This window comes from Platichthys flesus, chromosome 3 (assembly GCF_949316205.1).
Source record: "Platichthys flesus chromosome 3, fPlaFle2.1, whole genome shotgun sequence".
Classification (NCBI taxonomy): Eukaryota; Metazoa; Chordata; class Actinopteri; order Pleuronectiformes; family Pleuronectidae; genus Platichthys; species Platichthys flesus.
In genome coordinates, this window is record NC_084947.1 from 13194239 (window position 1) to 13216438 (window position 22200).

Below are 22200 nucleotides of genomic sequence, written 5' to 3' on the forward strand. Positions count from 1 at the left end.
GACAAATTCTAGACTACACACCAGCTGACTGGAGGCATTTAACTAACTGGTTTTCCAAGTTTGATTTCACCGCAGTTGCATTAATCATGATGTGAAAGTGTTCCTGTCTCAATTAGGGTTTCATAAATCACTGAAATGCAACCAAAAGTATGTTATATTACTGTGGGTGTGTGTATAATACTGACAGTCACGCACTGCTGGGGTTACAAACATGTGGGAATGTCCGGGTTAAGCCCAAAGTCAAACATGCACACTCAGTGTGACAATGACATCCTCACAGAATGTCATGCTGGCACAAATGTAACTCCTAAGAAATGGAAACCTGCTGAAATCTGATCGTATGTGGGAAAATAGCCAGATGGAAATATCTGCATCAAACAGTCAATGTGGTAAATATTGTCCGGTTATTCTGAACCAGGGAGGAGGGAGGATGGTGGTGAGGGCTGCTGGGCCTCCTGTCCAGCCATCTCAGTGTTACTCATAACAGGGCCGGCGCACCTCCCTCTCCCTTCCAGGAGCAGGCCTGCTACACTCACCCCTGCTCCCCGAACCTTCAGGCACACAGTGGAGGACTGCGATCAAGGAGAGTGATGTGTAGCGAGGGAGGTCGCCGCTGGCCGAGGGTGGCCAGGGTCAGTGGCATCCATTCACCCCTCTACCCCTGCAGGGCTTTTCTCTCTCATCTGTCTGGATGGGTGCCCTCTCTATCGGGAACAACACGATGAGAGGCCCTGGCTCCGCTGCCATTTCTGCCTTTCATGTCTCCATCTAGGGCAGTGGTAGAGAGACGTGAAGGGGAGGACGGAGGCAAGGGGAGGAGGCAAGCTACAAATGTCACCCATAAGGGGGGATTTAATTAAAAATGACAGGGGCTGGCGCTGGAGAGTGCAGCCACATATGCGCAGAATTTGGGCTCAGTGAAAGCAAGTGCCTATGATTTATAATTAAAGTAATGCTCTGCACTCCTTTTAATTCTACGGCCAAAGAAAAATATATCAAAAGGCCGCCCCTGTGAGGCTAATCCAATATGATATTTTTAAGGGCAGGCGGTCAATGGCTTTTTGAAAAGCCAGCTTCTCTGTCTCCCTTTCTGCCTCTCTCTCTCTCTCTTGCTCTTCTCCACTTGTCTGTGTCTCCCCATCTCCCTCTCCGCCGCTCCCTCCTTTCTCTCGCCCTGCACTCCCCGCTCTACAGTACCCTCACCCCACCCCCTCGAGCCCAGACACAGAGAGGGCTGTGATAATGGAAACATCCCGCTCTCCGCCTCCCGTTCCTCCCGCTAAGCTCTGTGCGCTTGGGGGAAATTGATTGTCTGGCGAGCCGATCTCAACGCTTCCAGCTGATGGTAGAGCCAGTTAAGTCCTTTTTTATTGAGGGTATGAGGGATTTTTAATGGGAGTCGCATCAATGAACTGTGCAGCCACTCTGCATCTGCATGCAGGGGCTTTTTCTAAAACCCTCCTTGCCCTCTCATCTACTCTGCCACCCAATTCCCCTCTCTCCCTCACACACACACACACTCACTCACTGACTTTTGCGTAAAGGACAGCACATGCAAATAGCACAGCTTGCCTCTACCTCTCTCCCAGGTAACCCCCCCCCCCCCCGCCCCCAGTGCTGTCACTCACTCTGTCTCTTTGAGGGGAGTAATCTGGTATTCAGCATCCTGTTGGGAGACCAGGTCACCTTACCCACAAACCTCCTCCATGTTGGCTCAAACTGGCCCATGGACACTAAATCACTGGGACCTGGTCAGCACAGCGACCACTTCTGCCGGCAGAGCCACTGTCTGTCTTTCTGTGCCCATTCTGAGCCCGGGCGAACAATTGCCTTATTGAGGCCAAGAGTTGCGCAGTGGTAGAAATCCAGCCCCCCCCCCCCCCGCTTCCAAGGACAGAAAGGAGGCTATTATGTTCAAACATCCTCATTATGAACCTTAAGCCAGTCGCTGTGGTAGTCTTTCAATCAAAGGTTTAACAGGTGGAGAGGGGGAGTCAGTCAGAGAGGGTCAGTGAGAAGGAGGGCAAGGGGAAGACTGGAGACTGTCCTTTTTATCTATTGATTTGAGTCCTGACTCCCACTGGCTGCTCCTCAATAAAAGGACCCTGAGAGGAAGTGGGCTAATCCTACGAAATTGGAAGGAGGGAATCGATTAAGACTGTTGAGGACTCCCTCCATTTCGCTCCCTTTCCTCTCCTCTCCATCTTTACCTTCTCTAATTCTATTTTGCACAGTTTCTCTTTGTCCTCCCATTCACTCCGGCTCCTCTCAGAATCCTCATTAGTGAGCTCAGTTGAACCCACTCAGCTGAAGTGCTGCCCCTCTTCCACATGCACCTGGAGCTCTGTTTATCTCCCTCTTTCTTTCACAAACACCTATAAGCTCCGTATGAAACATCCGTACAGACCAGAAAAAACTACTCCAGATCTGAGGACTGAGCTAGCACCCAGTCACCTTGCTGTTCCTGACTCTCCTCTGCTTTGTGGGAGGTAATTGGAGTGTGATGTTGAGCTGAGAAGCAACTAATTGGCCAGAGAGGAGCTGAGAGAGGACGCAGGCATTGCTTCATTTCTTCGCCCAGAGCCAATCCTTCTCTTCAAAGCCTTGTGGTGGGCTGGTTATAGGCCTGCATCAATATCCCACTGAGGAAGAAGCACCGTGCTATTCCCAGTAAGCTTCTATAAGCTGAGGTAAAACTGATAGGTTAGTGCTCCCCTGCTCTCCATCAGCCAGTCCTTTTAATCGGCTTGTAGCTTGTAGGCCGCATGTAAACAAAGGTCACTAAAGACTGATGAGGATTCAGTGAGGAGCGAGCGTCAACGTAAAAGTAAAAAGATGATTGGAAAGGTTCAATGAAATAAGACAGAAATTCTCCTAACTCCTGCGGCTCTCTCTGAACCCAAACTGGTCAGTACTAGTTTTGTCAGCTCTGTAACAGTTTCTCAACCCTGGCTCATCTCTGTCCCTTTTTATTTACACCATTTTGTGAGTGGACAGAGGGAGGTGCTCAGGGAGCAAACAGAGCAGCTGTCATGCTTTACAGGCGGCCGGCAGAGCCAGGGCCAGACACTGTAAATGTTTACAGACCCTCAGGGTCACCCAAGGCCAGCGAGGCACGTTAAACACTGTCTGCTCGGCCCTGTTGCCACGACTGCACAATCAGCACAGCTAAACAGCCTCCTCTCAATGAGTAGCTAAATAACACGGCAATCCAAAGTCTAGAGCGAATGAGACTGTTTAGAATTCCTCAGAGCAGCGAGGGAACTCAGCGACAAACAGAAACCGGAAAGTCTATTTTCCTTCACTTATTCACAGTCAGAGTTAACTACCCGTTTCCATCATTCACCATGACCAATAGATTACACACAAACACAAACCCCTCTCATTTCGTCACTTAAAGCAAGCTGGACTCTTTGCCACCATCGCTACCTGTCACTTTGTTAACTTACATTTCCGTCCGAGGGCTTGCGGTGGCTCCAGGGTCTTGCTGGCACACACCGGGTGCTGGGGTGGAGGGTTTTGCCTCCTCTGCAGACAAGCCAGCATGGCGAGGTGGGCACAGTACTACAGCCGGGGGAGTTCTGCGGCCAACCTGGAGCAGAAAAAGAGCAAGAAAGGGGAAAGAGAGGAGTGTTGAGTGAGTTAAGCAGGATGATTCGAGGTCAAAGCTCCATGGCCGTGTCCGGTAAGCTGGCAGGAGCTGGCTCCGAGCGAGATGGGCTAGGTTTCTCACCCAGGATTTAATTGGGAAAGCATGCCTACAGCTGCCTGCCTCCCAGCTCTGTGTGCTGAATGATAAACACACACCTGCACCGGGGCTGCACAGTTGACACGGGTTCAGAGCACAGTCCAGGCCAGTCACTCTGCAGCTTCAAACAGCGCATCCACACAGCCATTCAACCACATCTCCTGTCTATGAAACCGTCCTCAAAACAAACACACAGGCGCACACAGAGTGTAGCCGGCACATTCCTTCCAGGGCAGTGTGTACTTGGTGATTGATGGCATTATCTATGGATGGCAAAAAAAAAATGGTAATGCTGAGAAAACAGCCGTCTGTCTGCTCCAACTTAACATGCAGCAGCTCTGGGGGACTGTCAGGAAAGGCCTGGGGGACTGTGCGGTGTCTGGATGTATGTGTAGCTACGTGTTGAACCGCGTGGTTGTGTGTGTGAGCAAATGCGATGGGTTGGGAGGGGGAGACTGCCAACCGTACATCAGGACTAGTGACGGCACTAATCAATCTCCCTCCAGGCCATAAATCTCCAGCTCTGCACTCCCCCTTTTTCCACCTTCACTCAGGAACAGGGAGGCAGTTGCTGCTAGTTTCCTCTCAAAAAGCCCATCATAGCCCCAGTGGAAACACCCGACGTACACACAGGTTTTTTATATATATATATGTGGGCCAGCATGGGGACACATGGAGCTCCCTCACTAAGAACCTTCAGCAGTCGAGGAGCATGGAGGGTATCATTCATCAGCAACATACCAATGTCACATAGCTCAATGATGACTGATTACAAAAGTCTTCTACTTGGATTATTTGCCAGATGAGAGAAGCAAAAGCAAACCATATAGGTCCAGAGCAGAAAGTGCATCTATATGATAAGGATCAAGATTCACTCGTCTATAGTTCACTTGGTGGTGACTGTTTGGTTTCCAGGAGCATGTGCTGGTACTGTGTTACTGTATGTGGGCTAAAACACTGCAGAAGCCCAAACACACCTAAAATGCACCGGCTGTCTCTGCAAAGCACCACAACCTTAATCTTAGCCCTGCATGTGCTTGAGCCTCTCAATCAGAATGCATTGATATAAAACCTTATCATTTCCATCTGGGCCTCCTCCCATATTAAAACAAAGAACAGAAGCAAATATTTCATCTGTGCTGTCAGCGCCAGCGTCTCTCGCCATGATGCGTGGCAGATTATTGAAAAATGATTCCTCCCGTGCCTGTCACAGCCTCGTCCCCTGTTATTTATTTTCTCAGTGAATCACTAAATGAACATTTAGCCACCTGCCATCAGTCCATTACTTAGTTTTTATAGATTATCATTTTAATATGAAGGAAAGCAATTACAGTGATTACAACGGGAATTAATGGCAGTTCATAAAGCGCCAGGTCCTGTTCTCCCTCATTTAGGGAATAAAGCAAAATATAGATCACGAGTGGAGAAACATCGAAATATTAAACCACTAATGCGAGTACTCCATCACAACAACCTTTGCAAATGACAAAATATTCCTCTTGTATTGACCGAGGTGGAAAACAGTCATGTGGAAATTGAAAAGTTAAAAATTACAATTAAAAGTTACTTTGTGCTTTTGCACAGTTTCAGCACTGAAAAAACATTACATTAAATCAAATGATCAGGATGAGAATTAATTAAATTTCTCGTATTTAAAATTTAATTTAACTACTTTTAACTAATACCATTTTTATAGTACCAATAAAAGTATCCTAAAAACTAGATCAAAACTAGATCAAAACCAGATGGTGCGTTTGTAGCAACTTTAACAATTGTCATTGAAAAACAGAGTTTCGGGCAGTCTGTACATATTTACCGACAATGATTTTTAACAAATGTTTTTTTTTTTAATAAAACCTGATAAAAAGCCTGGATTGAGAAGTGGAGGAAAGAGGGAAACATGATAACCCGTCTTGCTGCCTATAATCATAAGGCTGAATGATTTTCCTGGTCTGAATAGTTAAACATCAGAAGCAGGTGTTACAGACAAATGCATCATCCCTGCGAAGAATTCAGTCTCTCACCCACTTTAAAAAAAGTGTTTTAATAAAACATTTTTCACAAGACGTTAAATGTGACCCCAGACCCTGAGGCTTGAGCAACACCCCTAACACTCAAAGTGTATAGCCCTTTGAGAGCGTCACAAAACAACACATTCAGCACAAAAGCTGAGAGTGTGAAAATCTTCACAATAATAAAATGTTCGTTCTCACAAATGAGAGTAAATTAAGATTTCAGATGGAATTTATTGGTAATTCCCTGTTTCTCGTTGGTTCTCTCTCTCTCTCTCTCACACACACACACACACACACACACACGCTTACACACAAGCACACTTTGCAGATGGGAGAGAGAGGGGCCACTCTTTTTCTCGCCAGGTGCTTGATCAAAAAAAAGGTCGCTCTCAGTGCCATTTCCTCTCGCACACAGGCAGGCCTGGCCCAAACACACTGGCACTTTGAGCTCATTACCGGCTATTCACATAATCCTTTCTCTGTGCCCTCTCTGTGAGGATACTAATTTCACAACAAGTCCGTCCTCACAGCCCATTTGTTAAGAGATAGTGGCGGAGAGAGAGAGAGAGAGGACTGGGACACATGGTGTAGATTGAGACTAAAAGCTAGTCTTAACGGGGCATACCTCTGCAGTTTCCCCCCCGCTCTGAAATGAAAGACAATCGTGTAACTACCCTCCATTTTTCTCCATTTGCTGCTCACCAAATGTATTCTGAGGCATTATACTTTGCAGAGAGAGAGACCCGCTTCTTTCAATTCAATTTCAAGAACCAATTTTCTCCTATTATTGCCTTTAAGAGCGAGGCAGAAGGAGCAGGTCTTTGACTTGTTTGTCATGTCGCCCCTTTCCCCTCATCTCCTCCTATTAGGTTATTGTTCTACTTAGCAGATGTCCATCAATGAGCAGGAAATTATCTACAAAACCAAAACCCTGTGACCCATCATCCAGCTGCCCCTACAACAGCCTGTGGTGCCCTGGTCAATCCCCATGAAGGTGCTGTAGAGGGGGTTATAAGACACACACAAACACACACACACACACACACACACACACACACACACACACACACACACACACACACAAACAAACCCTACACGCTGCTCGAAAAAACCCACCTGCACTTCACTCACTCATCAAATCCACTCACAGGTCTCCTATTACACCCGTGCGGGGATATCTCAAAAGCCAGGATGGCTATCGGCTCTTCTGCAAACGCTGCTGCAGGGTTTGCAACGGGGGCGGAAGATCAGTCCCATGAGATGAGGGAATAAGCCGGAATCAAGAGGTGGTGGGCTTGGCAGAGGGCTATTTCTTAGTTAAAAGGTTCTTAAACTCCAGAGGAGATCAGAGGAGATGGCTCCCTGCGCCCAAAGCTGTCTGTCCAGATAAGCATCCTGCCAAGTGCCGGGTGCAGCAGCGAGGTCATGGGTGAATAAGCGGAGTGTATGTGTGTGTTTTGAGATATACGTCGTTCAGGTGCAGGACAAAGTGAGGCAGCTCAGACTGGGACATTTTTAGCTTATTCACTGATCAGATGGCTGCTGATTCTTAATTTTTTTTTAAATATATTATCCTAAATGAGCAAAGCTCCTGGTTCCTATTTAACATTTTTGAACCTTCGGACCTTTTGTAATATGAAAGATTAGGTTGAAAAACCAGCCCAGCATCATAGCAGTTCTATTCCCATTAGATATCAGGGTGGTTGAAAGTTGTTTACTTTGTGACCATCCGATCACAACCAGAAATCCGACTTTTTTATTAACTGTAATAGTACAGTGCTAGTACTAATAGTGCTAATAGTTGTGTGCTTCGATTCCAAAACCTAAAGCACATTTTGCACTAACCTTCCCCTTTAATGTTACTAAACTAATACTGTTGTTTGGATGCACAAATGCAATAAATGAGATGTGTGTCATGAGGTTATGTTTTCACCTCTGTTTGTTTGTTGGATGGTTTGTTTGTTTGTTAGAAAGATTACATGAAAATAACAAAATGGCTCTTGATGGAAGAAAAACACAGGCACATTTAAAGAGCGCACTTCTATGAGTGTGTGCGAACTGGTGCGGCTTGATTGAATTAAGGGGACTGCGTTGGCGGAGGTGTGAGCTCTACTGAGTGCCTCTCTAGTTCCAAAACATCACTGGATGGAAATAAATATAATAATTGTTGTAATCTGAGGTGTTGTATAATCATCCAATATTAATGTTCTTGTCTGGCACGAGGAACAAGCTAATACTTTTTAGAGGAAGGTATCACCGATTGTTTCGGTTTCAAACTTGAAATGTGTTGTTTTAGCCATTATAGCACAACAACTCCCAGCACTAATGTTATCTGCCAGTAATTTTTACAGTAAACAAATCATTAAGCGTCACAGATTCCTGTGTCTCAGTTAAAAGCGTCTCCAGTGAACCCCCCCCCCATCACAGTGTGGGACCAGCCGTGGTCCGGGAGCCTGGCAGACTGCCTCCGCAATGAACCGGGGTGGAGCTACAGCCTAATTGAATGGTGACCCTGCCGTCTCACTGTGGGACACCCCATGCAGTGCCTTTAACAAGCTGCTGTGTCTCCCCTCTTAATAAGCCCAAACAAGTTAATCCAATCGACACACTCAAACCCTTTCTTTTTCTTTTACAAGGCACTGCTTCTACCCCCTTAATCCCCGGCTCCCCCTTCTCCGTCACCATACCGTCACATGAATGGAGGGAGAGTGAAAAGCTCCATTAGGAAGGTCTGGCAGTAAACCCCTTCGGCTCGGCACTTTCCACACATCTGCACTAAATAATTTGCACTCATACAGTATATCCAAAACACACACACACACTACTGCTCGCATGTGCCTGATAGAAAAAATGGTCTGTTTGGACGGGACACACAATGAGAGGGTTATGTTAGCCTTCCCCGATCCCTCGACCCCCCTCCCCCCCTCACACACACACACACACACCAACAACAACAACAAAACAACGCACAAACAAAATTCTGAGGGGACGTTTGTCGACAGGCACGCCACTCTGGGACATAAAAAAGGCATTGTTAACAAACCCTCCCAGCTCCACAAACAAGAGCCACTGATTCCCTAACAATACAAGCCCCTGGATGCACTCACCCACCAGCTCTGCACAACCTCACACCAGCACAATAAATAACCTGCACAACAAAAGGCCATTGTGTGTAAGAGCCTACAGTTTAGGCATTATTGCCATGATATACAGTGTTGGAATAACATATTGGCAGCTGAGCCTTATATATACGATGCATCATGCCGGCATTATTGGGGCTTATACAGCCTCGCATGCAGTCATAGTTTTAAGAGCTTTCTGTGCAGATGGGAGGCATCTTGGCAAAAACACTCAGCTGTTAGCTTTCCATATTCCAGTCAGCTTCAATAGCTTCACCCATGGGATGAAGGGTGAGGAATGTCTGGCAGTCCAATAGCAGCGAGTCGTCTGTCATCTCTAATCAAAACACGCCTGCCTAGACTAATGTCAACCCTGTAATAGCAATAAGGACTAATTGACTTCACAGCCAACTGCTGCATCTTTATGCCGGGCTAGGTTTCATCAATGGCAAATAACAGGCTCACAAAGCGCTGAACCATTATGGCTATTTGGCAACTGCATGCAGAACGTGGAGAATGCAAAGAGCTGAGGTCAAGCGAATATTAAATGTTGATATAAAGTTATGCCGAGGCAGGTCTGAGTTTAAACCTTGGATGGATGTGCTCCAAATGCTGGCATGAGGGGCGTTGAAGGTCTTATGAATAATCGAGGATATTATGCTAATTTAAACCATATGTTTTCAGCCACTACATGAGCTGCATTCTACCAGTGAAGTTCGGATGGGCTGGAGATGACCTGTCAGGTAGAATTCAGTTAACGCTGTTAGATACAAGTCACCAAGTGGTTAAAGTGGCCACATTGACCATTTACAGTGGGATCTACAAGGATAAGGTTAGCTGCAATGTAATGTTCAAAATATGCATTTGTCTCACTCAGTATGTTGCTGCTGCACCTTCACACCTTCTGGCTGAAATACTTTGTTTGGGTATTGGCCGGCCTCCCAAAGAGCAATCTCTGCTCTCATTAACAAGCTGGCCAGATCTTCTGTGATTGGTCAATTGCTTAGAGCATGTGTTACCTACAGGTTCCATGATCAGCTGTAAACACAGCTGTAGCCATGGTAGCAATGGTGTATGTGCTGATGCGCAAATTCTGGCCAAACTCGCCGGAAGGCTGGTGTGATAGTTGGTGACGCAGAATCTGCACGGAAAAAAGTCAGGAATGCAAAGAAGCTGTTTCAGGCACTTCAGGAGGAGTAGGAGGGAAGGAATCCCTGTGCCTCTGACTTTGGCTATTTTACGTGCACAAAAGGGTTCTGACACACTACAGAAAAGGACCAAACAGAATGAAACAGGCACTTTAAGGTGGATTGTGCCCTTAGGTGCATTTAGCGTCTGTGTTTGTCTATTCTGGTGAGAGAGAGGGGATCGTTCCTGCAGTTCGGCTCTCACCTGGTTCTGCTCTTTGCACAAGCACCGGGGACTCATAACCCACTCTGCTCCCTTGTATGATTTCGGAATAAAAGAAAGGCCCTCAAATACTGTGGGAGGCGTGTAACTCTACTACCACGGCCACGCAGGTCAGTGAGGAAAACAATGCACCGTCCACTGCAATTCTCGGAATCAACCCGAGCCTCCACTTCTCAGAAGCACTGGTTACGTAAGGTTCTAAATTCTGCTCTCTTTACACCTACACTACAGGTGAACAGTGCACAGAGGCAACAGTGAGCTGAGGCCTGACTTCTGACTTTGACACCCCTTGGTCACATGACATTTATATCTGATGTGGTATTTTAAATTAAATACATTTTTCCCTTATATCACAGAGCCTATCACAAATGGTGGTAGCAGAGGCTTTGAGTACTGAGTTTATTGAAATGTAGCTGTAGCATGTTTAATTAAAAAGTAATTCAGATTTAATAGCAACAAAACTATAGAGCAAGCTATCTGTGTGGCAAACACAAGTCTACAGCCCTTAACAGACAAGAACTCAGGAAAATGTCCAGACAATAATGTCCAGACCTTCTCATGAATGAAGTGATGAAAGGATGAAGATGAATGCAGCAGGAGACTCTCCCTGGTTAGACGTGTTCACAACAGCAAGACAGTTCCCGGGGCGGTCAGGTGAGAGGTGGCGTCTGGGTAGAGCATGCAGGAGGCAGGACGTACTGTATAAATTCTGTTGAGCGAAATTGTGTGTTTTTGTTTACAGCGCATTGACAAGGACGTCGACCCTTATCCCCAAAAGCTCTCAAATCTTATCGTATTTCTAAGTTGGCATCTTCGTCTGCATTTCCTACATGCACGGCTCCTCTTCCTCAACCTGAGATATTTGTATTCTTTTGGGTTTTTGCAGTTTTGCGGTGGTTACATGTGCCTCCTGTGAACTAACCCGCAACCTGAAACCCATCTCATGCCTGCGTTCACACTCGGAGAGTCCCTCGGCTCAATCTGTTTGTTTCCTGCGCTGCACAACCAAGGTGCTCTTACAACACGCCTGAGTCTTTGTGCTCCTGCGGATGCCAGCGAGGGACTGTGAGCAATGAGAGCTTGGCTTAAGATTGTCAGACAAACCGCAGGGGAAACACATCCTCTCCTCCTCTTATTGCCACAGCCTTTGTTGTATTGTTTTGCACAGTAGCAGCATCAGTTGTCATCTAATACTTGCACACAGAAACCCCTGCGAACACTGGGACACGCTGAACAGATGTGACGGGTAGAGCTGTGGAGTTCATCCCAGATGTTGATCACAGATATGAAGCCGCATTAAAAACTAAATTCTGCTCTTTGAAAAAAAACAAATCATTTTCAGATTTTTTTCCCCCTGCAGCAGATGCCGCCTCGCCAGGCAGGACTTCCGAACATAAATCACAAACCCTCCACACTCACTGCAGCCAAATGTGAAAAATTAGCGGTGCTTTCTTGGTTTTCATGCTAGGATTTATATTTTCTGACTAAACCTTATTACACACCATTTGTTAAGCATTGTTGATATTGCAAAAATTTCTTATCCAAATGTGACACAATCCTTTATTGTCCTCGACAGGTCCATTCACAGCTTAACGCAACAACAATAAAACAAGGGCTCCTTTTTTCCTCTACCCATCCTGTGGTGGCTCACTTGAATATTCAAACAGTGTTCATTGTCTTTTTGTGTTTTGTTCATTGTTTGTTGTGCTGTCATTCCTCTGCTTGGCTCCTGAACTTCAAAGAAAGGCTTATGTCAATTTATGATGAAATGGAGTGAGCAGGCGAGGGAGGAAAGAGGGAGCGAGCGAGCAGCAGAAAAACCTTCACGCTAAATGGCCCTGCCTTGAAATGTATGCTTATTAATGGGTGTTCAATAAATCAATGGAATATAATTAAATTCAAACAATGTGATTTCTTCTCTCACTTGCCGTAGCCCGACTCCGAGCATCACTCTCTGCGGGGCCTAAGGTGACCCCAATTCCCATGGTCCAAAGGACACCGCTGCCGTCTCTCACTGGAGGGTGTCACAGATCCAATAGTCAGTCATGCATAACATTAGTGTGTTGTGAAGCCCACGAGGCAATCAAATAGTGCACCGTCGAAATGTTGACACTGATCTCATTTGATATATTTGAAGTGTGACAAAGCCATTTTTGCTCTGCTGGATGTTAAGAAGTAGAAAAGCGAGGATGACACAACTGCTCACAGCTAAGCTAGCTGGGGAGGAAGCAGACATTTCTCTCTGCATATTTTCCTCCTCGCTGCAGGTTCCATCGATGAGACTCGGCAGCCTCTCCTCTCCCTCGGTAATGTGTGCTATCCAGCTGTTGTCTTCCCCGCTCCCTCTTGAAGCCGGCCCTGACCGTGCCAGCACAGGGACTCCAGTTGGACGGAGTGGGAGGTGAGCCTGCGGTTGGTAATCACCTGCTGGCTAAAGGCACAGATGGCACAAACACCAGCAAGATGTTTGTGCAGCAGCAATCCAAGAAGTCTTCCTGACAGGCTGACAGACCAAAACACAGAAACCTGAGGAGCCCACAGCGAGCTGAGGGATTACCGCGGTGCAGATCTGGGACGCAGGAACCCTGGCAACCCGGCAGCGAGAGAGAGAGAGAGAGAGCTACCCAAAGTGCAAAGAGTTAAAGCATCGATCTCTTGTGTTCACGGGCAAGGTCTTGGTGTCACTCAACGATTGGTGAAAGTGAAAAAGTGGGCAGGCCGTAATGATTTCAAATGGTCGAGGCTTTCCATGACAAAAGCCAACCTGATAAGGGCTCCTGTTATCAGTCAGCCAGTCCAGCCATGGATAGAATTGAGAAGCGAGGTCATCGCGAAGATAACGGCGAATGCAGAGCTTTGATTATCTCCTTCCTCCCAAGGATTTTGGATCCCTTTTTCGACGCTCCTGTGATTTATTGGGTAGAACAAAGACTTGCATGCTGTTGCAGGTCTCAGAACCACGCCTCAAGGAAAACACGGCTGGTGTACACCTGTTAAGATTTATTCTTGAGCCACCATGACTTTAAATCTCCCGACACACCGACGGAGCCAGTCGATTTAAGTTTCCGCCAGGATTAACAGAAGATAGACGCTGATGTACATGTATTTATTAAGAAACAGTTTGAGTGAATGTGCAACTGTCACTGAAATCAGGTGCAAAGCCTGTTTGCTTTTCTCTCTGAGCTCCAGATGAAGGAAGTTTGGCGAAAGTCATTTAGTTTATTGATGTTGCCTGCAGATTTTTTAAATTTTTTTTTGTATCCTCGTCAAGGCTCCCGACACTTCAACCACATCAGAGTAAAAATACCCCGGAGACATCCCTCTTCCTGAAGACCCCCCCCCGACAGATGAGCTCCTTCTGCTCCGTGTTACTGCTCGGTGCCTTGGTTTGTCCTTCACAAGAGACAGGTAATACTGCCAAGACCCAGTAATTAGTGCAGATGGAGACTGTAATACTCTCTTCCCCTCCCTGCAGAAATGCCAAGAGAGGCAATCTATAAATTCCTGCATATTAATGCAATTTAAAACCACTCCAGACACCTTGCTGAAGGCAGGTGATAAAAAGGTGAAAGGCACACAGCTGCTGATATGTCAGTGACATCAGTCCTGTCTCAGCAAGTCGCTCATCAGACACACACACACACCAAAATAACTTGATAATTTATCTCTTTTCCAGTTAATGCTTTCCCAAATCCATACCTTAGGCCGTACAACCGGGCCTCTATCAATAATTAAATGGTAATCTGAAAACCCATTTTAGTTGGGTCATCTTTCTGCGCCATTGTCCCTGCTTCTCCTCTTCCTCCATCTATTTTTTTCCCCTCTCTCTGTAAGATCTAGTTAGAGATTCCATTAGCATGAGAAAGCAGGCTGGTAATTGTCTTCACCCTACTGAGTGATCCCTGGATAGAGGATTAGGCAGAGAGAAAGCCCCGTTTCAACTCGGAGCACAGATGCTGCCCACAGCTATACCCACTCCAGATTAGATTAGACTGCACAGGGATGAAACTGACTGGAAACTTCAAGCCACGCTAAACATGAACTGTTAACCGGAGGTTAAAAACAATAAACTTTTGTTCACCTTTCACCACCAACTGTGACCCCCTTTCTTTTCCTTTTTTTCCAGGAAAAAAATATTTTAAATCTACTAATATGCTTTCCTGCTGAAATCAGGTCTTGGGGGAGGCAGCTTACATTCTCTCTCTCTCTCTCTCTCTCTCTCTCTCTCTCTCACTCTCTCTGAAATACACAAAGTATTTAGAGCTGAATCTCCCTAAATCATCCCCCTGGGCCACCCTGTCCATCACTAATCTGCACGCCACCGCCCCCTCATATGGAGGTGTCACATTTCTGGCACTCCTCCGTGGGATAAGCACTTCAAACACAACAGCTTCTCCTCTTGACCTTTCCACGATGATGATCGATTAAGCTCATTGGATTAATTCCATAAACACGCAACCATTACATCAAAAAGGCAAGGAATATACCTCCGAGGCAGAACTTGAAATCCACATAAGCTTCAAGAGGGTTTTGCTTTTTCAATCCCCTTCTTGCAGCGCATTAATAGGCACCGAGCCTTTTCCGAAGCTGTTTGGGTATCTGAATCACCTCAGTTCTCCCTTCCAGTAATTATCGAGGTGAATTGAAGTGAAGTGAAGTGAAGAGCAATGACAACAGAGAGAAATTCAACCGCTATCAGTTCTCCATAAAACCTGCCATGCAGAAAAACTGTTTAGCTCGCTCCCCTGCCCGGGTGCAGCATAAAAACTGGCAACAAAACAAGTGAAAAGTTGTCAAGTCAAACAAAGCAAATATGGTTGTTTATGCTTTAAAATAAAAACAACCAGAACACACTGCGGAGAGTCAGAGAGGGAGGACTCGACCCGGCTCTTCACCTGTTCAGGGAGCTCTGTGGGGTAGAGCAGGGAGCACTGAGGCCAAGGTCTGCGTCTTGCTTGCTGCATGAGCCATTAAGTTACAACACAGCAGGCTTTCTGTTTTCATGCTTGAACACCTTCTACATGCTTTCAGCAAGGACAAGACTAAATCATCTAAAGTGAAACACCAGGGAACAGAAACCCAAGAGGACAACAGAGTATTTCAACAGCAGAATGCTTTTAGGACACAACAAATCGCGTGTCACTTCCAATCCCGGTTGTGGAAGTTCAAACAGGAAATCTAAAAACCAGTTTCATTTCAATGGGAAAAATGGGATATCTCCCTTCAGGGAGCCCAACTGGACTCCTCCTGTTTGTGATCACAGTGGCCAGCGAGCTCTGCTGCAGCTCGGAGGGACTCCTGCTCTATGGTAATCATATCCTATTTGAATAATGAGGCAGTACCACCACTCCTGCTGCCCGTTCCCCCAGCATCCTTGACTGGAGTCTTTGATAGACACTAATTCCAGCTCCATCTATAAAGCTCCTCTCATGCATTTTTAATAGAATCTATTACTTTAGGATTAAATTATAAAAGACTGTCCTCCTTAAATTTTTAATAGTTTGCATAATTGGTATCAGGGCCTGAATGCGAACCATAAAAACCCAGTTTGTACTGGACTGAGCAAGACGAAAACCACAGGACAGCAAAACGGACACACGGGGAACGACAATATCGCAGGACAGCAAGCATCCGTACATGCACATGCATTGCTCCGTTGCTCTGGAGAATTAGGTGGTGTGACCACGGCGCTGTGAATGACGGGGACAATAAGGTCAGGGACCATGAGAGCTGCTTTTCACAGCTGAGCTACTGAAGGAGACAGAGGCAGGACGAGTCACCTGATGGAAACAGGAGACACGAACCAGGTGTCCACAGACACCTGCTGCCACTAATGCCACAGCAGTCACTGGGGCAAACAGCAAAAACTACTTAGTGGATGTACAGCTTCCCTTTGTCCCCACAGTCACTGATAACTGTGTTCAGTCAGCTTAAATGGAAATGTATTTCCCCTCTGTGTTCGCACTTCCTGGCAGATCAGCCATGAGTTAAATGTCATCTGCACCCGCTCACATTCTCTGCATCTCCCGCTCGGCTCTATCCAATAACAGACAGAGCGTACAGGAGAGCAAATGTGTCTGAGGCATCTCCTGTAAACTAGAACCCCCTTAGAAATCTATGCACGTCACCATCCCCCAAATTAGCACCGCAGGGACACCCCCCTCACCGCCCCCGCCTGCTGGCGGCAGCTCTTTGGCATATCTGTACCGGGGAAAATATTTCACACTGTATGAATTATTAAGTGTGGGGCCAGTGCTAAGCAGTGTGGAGATAGACCAGTTATTCACAGCTCTATTGGGACGGATGCGTCGGGAACCCGGGCCGCTCGCCTATCAGATCGTTTGTCATGAGCGATAGACAATTTACAATGAGAGAATTTTTCAATTTATTCATTCTGCTGTCACTGCAGTTTTCTACCTCCACTCATTCCACTCAACAACCCCCCTCCTCCTTTAACTCTGTCTCGTCTGGTGCGGGGGCTTCACGCCCGCACACCCACCGCCTGCTTCTCTGTCTGATACTGACTGACTTTTCTTCAGCCTAAGGAGAAAGGTGGCAGCGAAATACATGTGCAGGAGACATGAGGAGAGCAATCCAGGAGCTCTAATCATCTTCACTTCTGGAAAGGTGCATGTGTTGGGGACAACCTGTCACAGCTGAGGGGTTCAGGCCCAAGAAGTGACTGTGGCTCTGCGATAAAGGAAAGGAACAGGAAACGAGGGGATGAGGGGGCTTGATTGTGCCTCTTCAGGACTAAGCTCCTGGCAAGAGTGTGACCCCCCCCCCCCCCCCCCTTAGGTTCAAACAAAAGAACAATAACTGAATTAAACTGCAGCTGACTTTATACTGTCAAAGGCAGAGAGAAAAGAAGAGTCTAAAAGCCCTAACATGATCAATATCGTATGTACAACTACTTCGACCTGCACTGGATTAAAATAATGGGTTTCCACAAGAAAAATCATCTTTTGGTTGATGGGAGTTTTATTCAGGAGAAAGAAAAGGATGCCAGAGGGAATGGCTTATTTTCACCCGAGAGCAAATACTAAATAACAACAAGCATGTAGAAAAATATCTGGCAGACTGGAATTTCAACATTAATGACTGAAGGAGAAGCAACTCTTAAAACAGCCACAGATTTAGGTTGTTCACAATTTCCCTCTGTTTAATAGGACAATCCACAGAACAGACTGGCCTCAAAACCCCCAAAGCAGAGCTCCACCATTATTGTAAGAGACCAAACGTGGATAGTGTCATAGGGATTTTTTTAATTCTAAGCTATAAAATGACATCAGCAGCTTTGTTGATCTGAATCCTCAGCGGCAGCAGTTTGACCTGAACCGCAGCCCAGAGTGCTTCTCTATCGGTTGTGTCTTTTGAAAGCATGATGCAGAAGGATTGCACTGAATAGGCCTTGATGTGAAAGGCAGAGATGTTAGATAAATGTCCTCACAGCCAAGGCCTCTGCCCTCTTCCTGATGATGCATTCTTATACTCAAATACCCACAGCCCCTCCACACACACACACACACACACACAAACACACACATGAAAACACAGACACACAGTGCCAACAATCCCACTGAGGGCAGCATTTGTTTGGGGACAAGGTGACCCTGTTGCCTAGGGTCCTGTGAACAGGCACAATGAAAGCCTCTCATCCTGCACAAACCCAGCCGGCTGTGTTGGGCTGACGGCGGGTGGAGGGGAGAGGGGAGCAGGGTGGGCTGTGAGGGGCATCACAACGCCCTGCCACTGCAGTTTTTAAACCCCATTCAGGAAGCCCCCTGAGATAGCTCCTTTCACACCCTGCACAGACGGAGCAAAATCCCCGCTTGTAACCCAGAGTCACGCAGTCAACAGATGGAGCCGCTATTGAGTGAAGGATCGCGCCGACTGGGGCGGCTCCCCATCCATCCCCGCTGGAAACAATGGGGCAGCAGGTCAAGAGTGCTGTCTCTCAGAGGAGGGGTCAGGGAGGAGGGGCGTGCTCCGACACAGTCGAGCTATGCGAGCGCTTTGAAAGCAAAGGGACTGGGAGAGAATCTGTTTTGGATGATGGGCAGAGGAGGAGGGGGGGGGACTCATGGCTGGTTGCAGGGGTTCACGCTCAGGTGGAGGGGTGTTAGCATGTGAATCTGGGGCAGAGGTGTTTGTGTTTAACCTGCAACCAAGATCAAAAACACATCCCAGCACACATGTTGAGAAGAAACAGAGCTGCAGTTTAGCACATGTTTAAAGGGCCAACTGAACTGAACTCACTCATCTTTGTGCACAGAAAAAACTGCATAAAGCACAGAGAACTTCACTGTGGATATAAAGCACTGCAGTGGATATAGAGCAGAGAAAACCTTCACCGCTGCAAAACACATGCAGCGCCCTGAGGAAATTTTTTCATATAATACTGAAGTGGATAGACTTAAAACCGGTGTCAACTATCAGAAAACTAGGCCACAATTCTTTCAAGTTAATGAATCACATGATTAAAATAACAAATGCGTCGCTTCGACATTTCTTTATTGTTCAAACTATCAATATTCTTCGAGCAGCAGAAGCAGCATGAGAGATTACAGTGAAGTACCAGACTAAAGCCAATACAAAAAGTGGAGTTATATTGTTCTGAAGTCCTTATAAATGGATTGGCTACACAACTGTGAATAGCTCCATGCACACATGGGTTGTGTGCTTGCACCGGGTGTGTGATCGCACAGATGATCACAAAGCAGTCTTTGCTCCCTGTTGGAGAACCTATATCCATTTCCATTGACCAGAAGTCTTGCGATCATGTGACCCTGACCTGGTAGTCAATTAGTCATCTGAGTTGCCCGGCCTCACTGGGTTTCCATGACAGGAGAGCAGACAAAGACACGAGGAGGGTAATGCCCAGATCCCATAACTTATCTTTATATGGTGGGAACGCCCCTAGTGCTGAAACACAGAACACCGTCACCACGTGTTCCCCGACCTTGAAAAGTTTGCTTTATGGAGCTGTTCTACACGGGAAGGCACTCATTACAAAGCAGGAGGTGTCAGGAGCATTGCAGTAATTCTCTATTAACTACTACTTAAAAAGGAAGTACAGAGACTGAAAAAAGACTTCCGGCCACTTGGGATATCTTCCCAAATCACACCTAATTAAAGGCAAAAGCCGAGTCCATGAAACCTGACTTCAGAAAGCAATTTAAACACAGAGGCGAGGCAGATTCGTTTCTGGGTTGTAACAAACTTTGCGTGTCCTTCAAACAAATTGTCAGATAAGTACAGAGGGACAAAGGCTTGAGTTGTTATTCTTCTTTATTCTACTGTTGTGCTGTCTAAGCCCAGAACTAGAAGGAAATAAAGCCTATGCCGAATCACGCCGAAAGGAATCAATAAGTGCAAAGAAGGGAAAATGGCCATAAACACAGAGGCTTTCATTCAGAGTGCTGCGATGCAGATGAAAGCACCGAACGCACCTGTGGAGCAGAGCCGAGAGCGGAGGAAGACAAGAAGGCCCAGCGTTAACAGGTGGGGGCCAGAATGTGCTGGTTATATTCAGACCTCAGCACCATCCATCTCCACAGCCACTAAAGCACAGCAGATTTATAACATTGTTGGTTTTACAGCGGCTCGACTTCCCTGCCACAACGAGACAGATTCAGGCCCGGTTGCCCCCTTTTTTCTTTTCAGTGTGGTCTTACAAAGTCTTCTCACTTTTCTGCAAACAACACCGCTGGGCCGCAGCCCTTATTTAAAAGATGAATAGGATGCTGTCTGGGCAGAGGGGCAATCAGCGAGGTTTCTGTAGACCCCATTAGAGGGAGAGCCCGCTATCTTGGCGTTAAGGAGACCCCTCGTTATGCCACCGTTGCTTATTTACACTGCAGCAGACAAGCCGGCATAAAGCGTTCCCCCATGTGTGATTTTACAGAGCAAGCCTGAGGCGCGACGCGGATCATGGCGGCGCTGGCATCAGTCCCACTGTCCCTTGTACAAATACATCGATTCAGCTGTGCGACGACCTCGCTGCCAGCATAAAGGTGAAACAGGCTTGTGCCCTTTTTACAGAGCGGCAAAGAAGGATAAAGGCACAACATTGAACAGGCGGCGTAAGAGGGGCTTGTGACGGAGGAGAAAGGGAGAAAACAAGGCGAAGAGGAGAAACCATTGTCACAGTTACCAACTGGCTCCGCAGCTCAGCTGAGATGTCTGTGGCTTCCAAGCCCAGCTGTCAATCACAGCGGCGAGCATCAATGGGGTAAATTTGAATGATAAAACGATAAGTCATGAGCAGGCGATTTCCCTGTCATCGGGGACAGAGGCTGTTTGAGAGTAACTCAATATGGGTGGAGGGATTTCACCGCAGCCATATGGAATTTGGTTTTTGCCTCGAGATGCCGGCTTCGCCCCTCAATCATGACAGAATGTGTAATCACCAAATGTCTTCCTCTCAAACCCTGTTACAATTGGCAGCACAGCGCTGTCACGGAAGACGGGGGAACAAAATGGAAAGCTGACTAAAAGACAAGCTTTAAGTGACACTTAATTTGAGATACCCAGGCATTCTCTCAGCTCCAGTAAACAGGATCCATCAAACTTTGCCCAGAGCCTGTGTAAGTCTGCAGCTGTCTGTGGGGAGCCGAGCAGTATGCCTGAGAGGCTCCTTAGTTATCAAGAGGACTGATGAGGAAATCACCTCCTTTAATAGTTCCCAAAAACATCGAAGAAGACGAGGCACGGGAATGATTTTAACAAGTGCAAATTTTCATCTCTCTACTGCTACGCGGTAAAACGGTTCCTCCTTAAAAGACAAACCAAACCGGGAGGGAAAAAAAGCATGACAGAAGCTAATGACGGCCTCAGAGAAGAGACGGAGAGAGAGAGAGAGAGAGAGAGAGAGAGAGAGAGAGAGAGAGAGTAAAAACAACACGAGTGAGCTGGTGAGGGAGTATATGAGGGAACTGTGAACAGCTGCTTTCTCCCCTCTTCTCTTTGCTCGTCCCAGGAGAGAGTCCCCTGCGATCTCCCTGATCCTAGTTTGTGGCTGACAGAGGGGACCGCAGCTCTGTTCATCTCCCCGCTCACACGGCTCTGTGCACCCCCCCCCCCTCCCCTCTCCCAACGCCGCTGCCGCTCGCCTCACTGTCGCTCCAGCGCCAGGAGGAAAAGACGGTGGGGAGGGGGAGAGGGGGGCTACATCAAGGAGCGACTCTCCCAGTGGGTTCTCGTCAGTTCCAGGCCATTGCACCTTGCTCGCTGGGATTTTGTTTACACACACACACACACACACACACACACACACACACACACACACACACACACACACACACACACACACACACACACACACACACACACACACACACACACAGACACAGACACAGACACAGACACATACACACACACTCATATCCTTACAGAGGCAGATGGCTATTAATGGATACGATAATGTGCCGGGTTTCTTTGGGGCCTTACAGTCACATGTTTTGATTTTACGAACTGTTGTGATAGTGACAATCGCTTCAGTAACAGATCGCCGGGAGTTGGTGACAAAAAAGACAACACAAAGTAACAGTCCGTTACCTCTCGCAGTTTATTTGAGTGGCACAGGAGCAGATCACGATGGAGCCGGTTGATGTGGTCAGTGATAATGTGCAGCCAAAAGGCCTGACACACTCCCCCGGTCTTTGGGGACGGGAGGAGAATGGCAGGCTGCCCTTGTGCATTCAGTCTGTACAGATGTTGCCTTGGAGAGCGGCTGACTGGCTGGCTACGGTGACAGCTGGACAGCTGTTCCTATAGATGCAGCCACGGAAGCATGCCGTGGAGATGGGGGAGGTGGGGGGGGGGGGCTAGAGCTGTATGTTTAGTTTATCTGTATGAAGTTCCCAGGACGTGCAAAGCTGTCACTTTTTAGCGATGGTGCATGAGC

At 47.0% G+C, this 22200-nt stretch overlaps 1 protein-coding gene across 3 annotated transcripts in view; it reads right to left on the reverse strand.

The window, feature by feature from the left end:
* fam222aa (family with sequence similarity 222 member Aa) overlaps nucleotides 1-22200 on the reverse strand; it is a 50860-nt gene that overhangs the window by 20338 nt on the left and 8322 nt on the right. The window contains exons 1-2 of one of the 3 annotated variants that reach the window (XM_062382029.1): nucleotides 12217-12888; nucleotides 3450-3592 (exon numbers count right to left, since the gene is read on the reverse strand). In XM_062382029.1, coding sequence (XP_062238013.1) covers nucleotides 3450-3546 — 97 coding nt within the window. In that variant the 5' untranslated portion in view covers nucleotides 3547-3592; nucleotides 12217-12888. Of the gene's footprint in view, nucleotides 1-3449; nucleotides 3593-3733; nucleotides 5201-12216; nucleotides 12889-22200 lie in introns of those variants that run through there. The other 2 variants (XM_062382030.1, XM_062382028.1) reach the window with 2 other exon arrangements.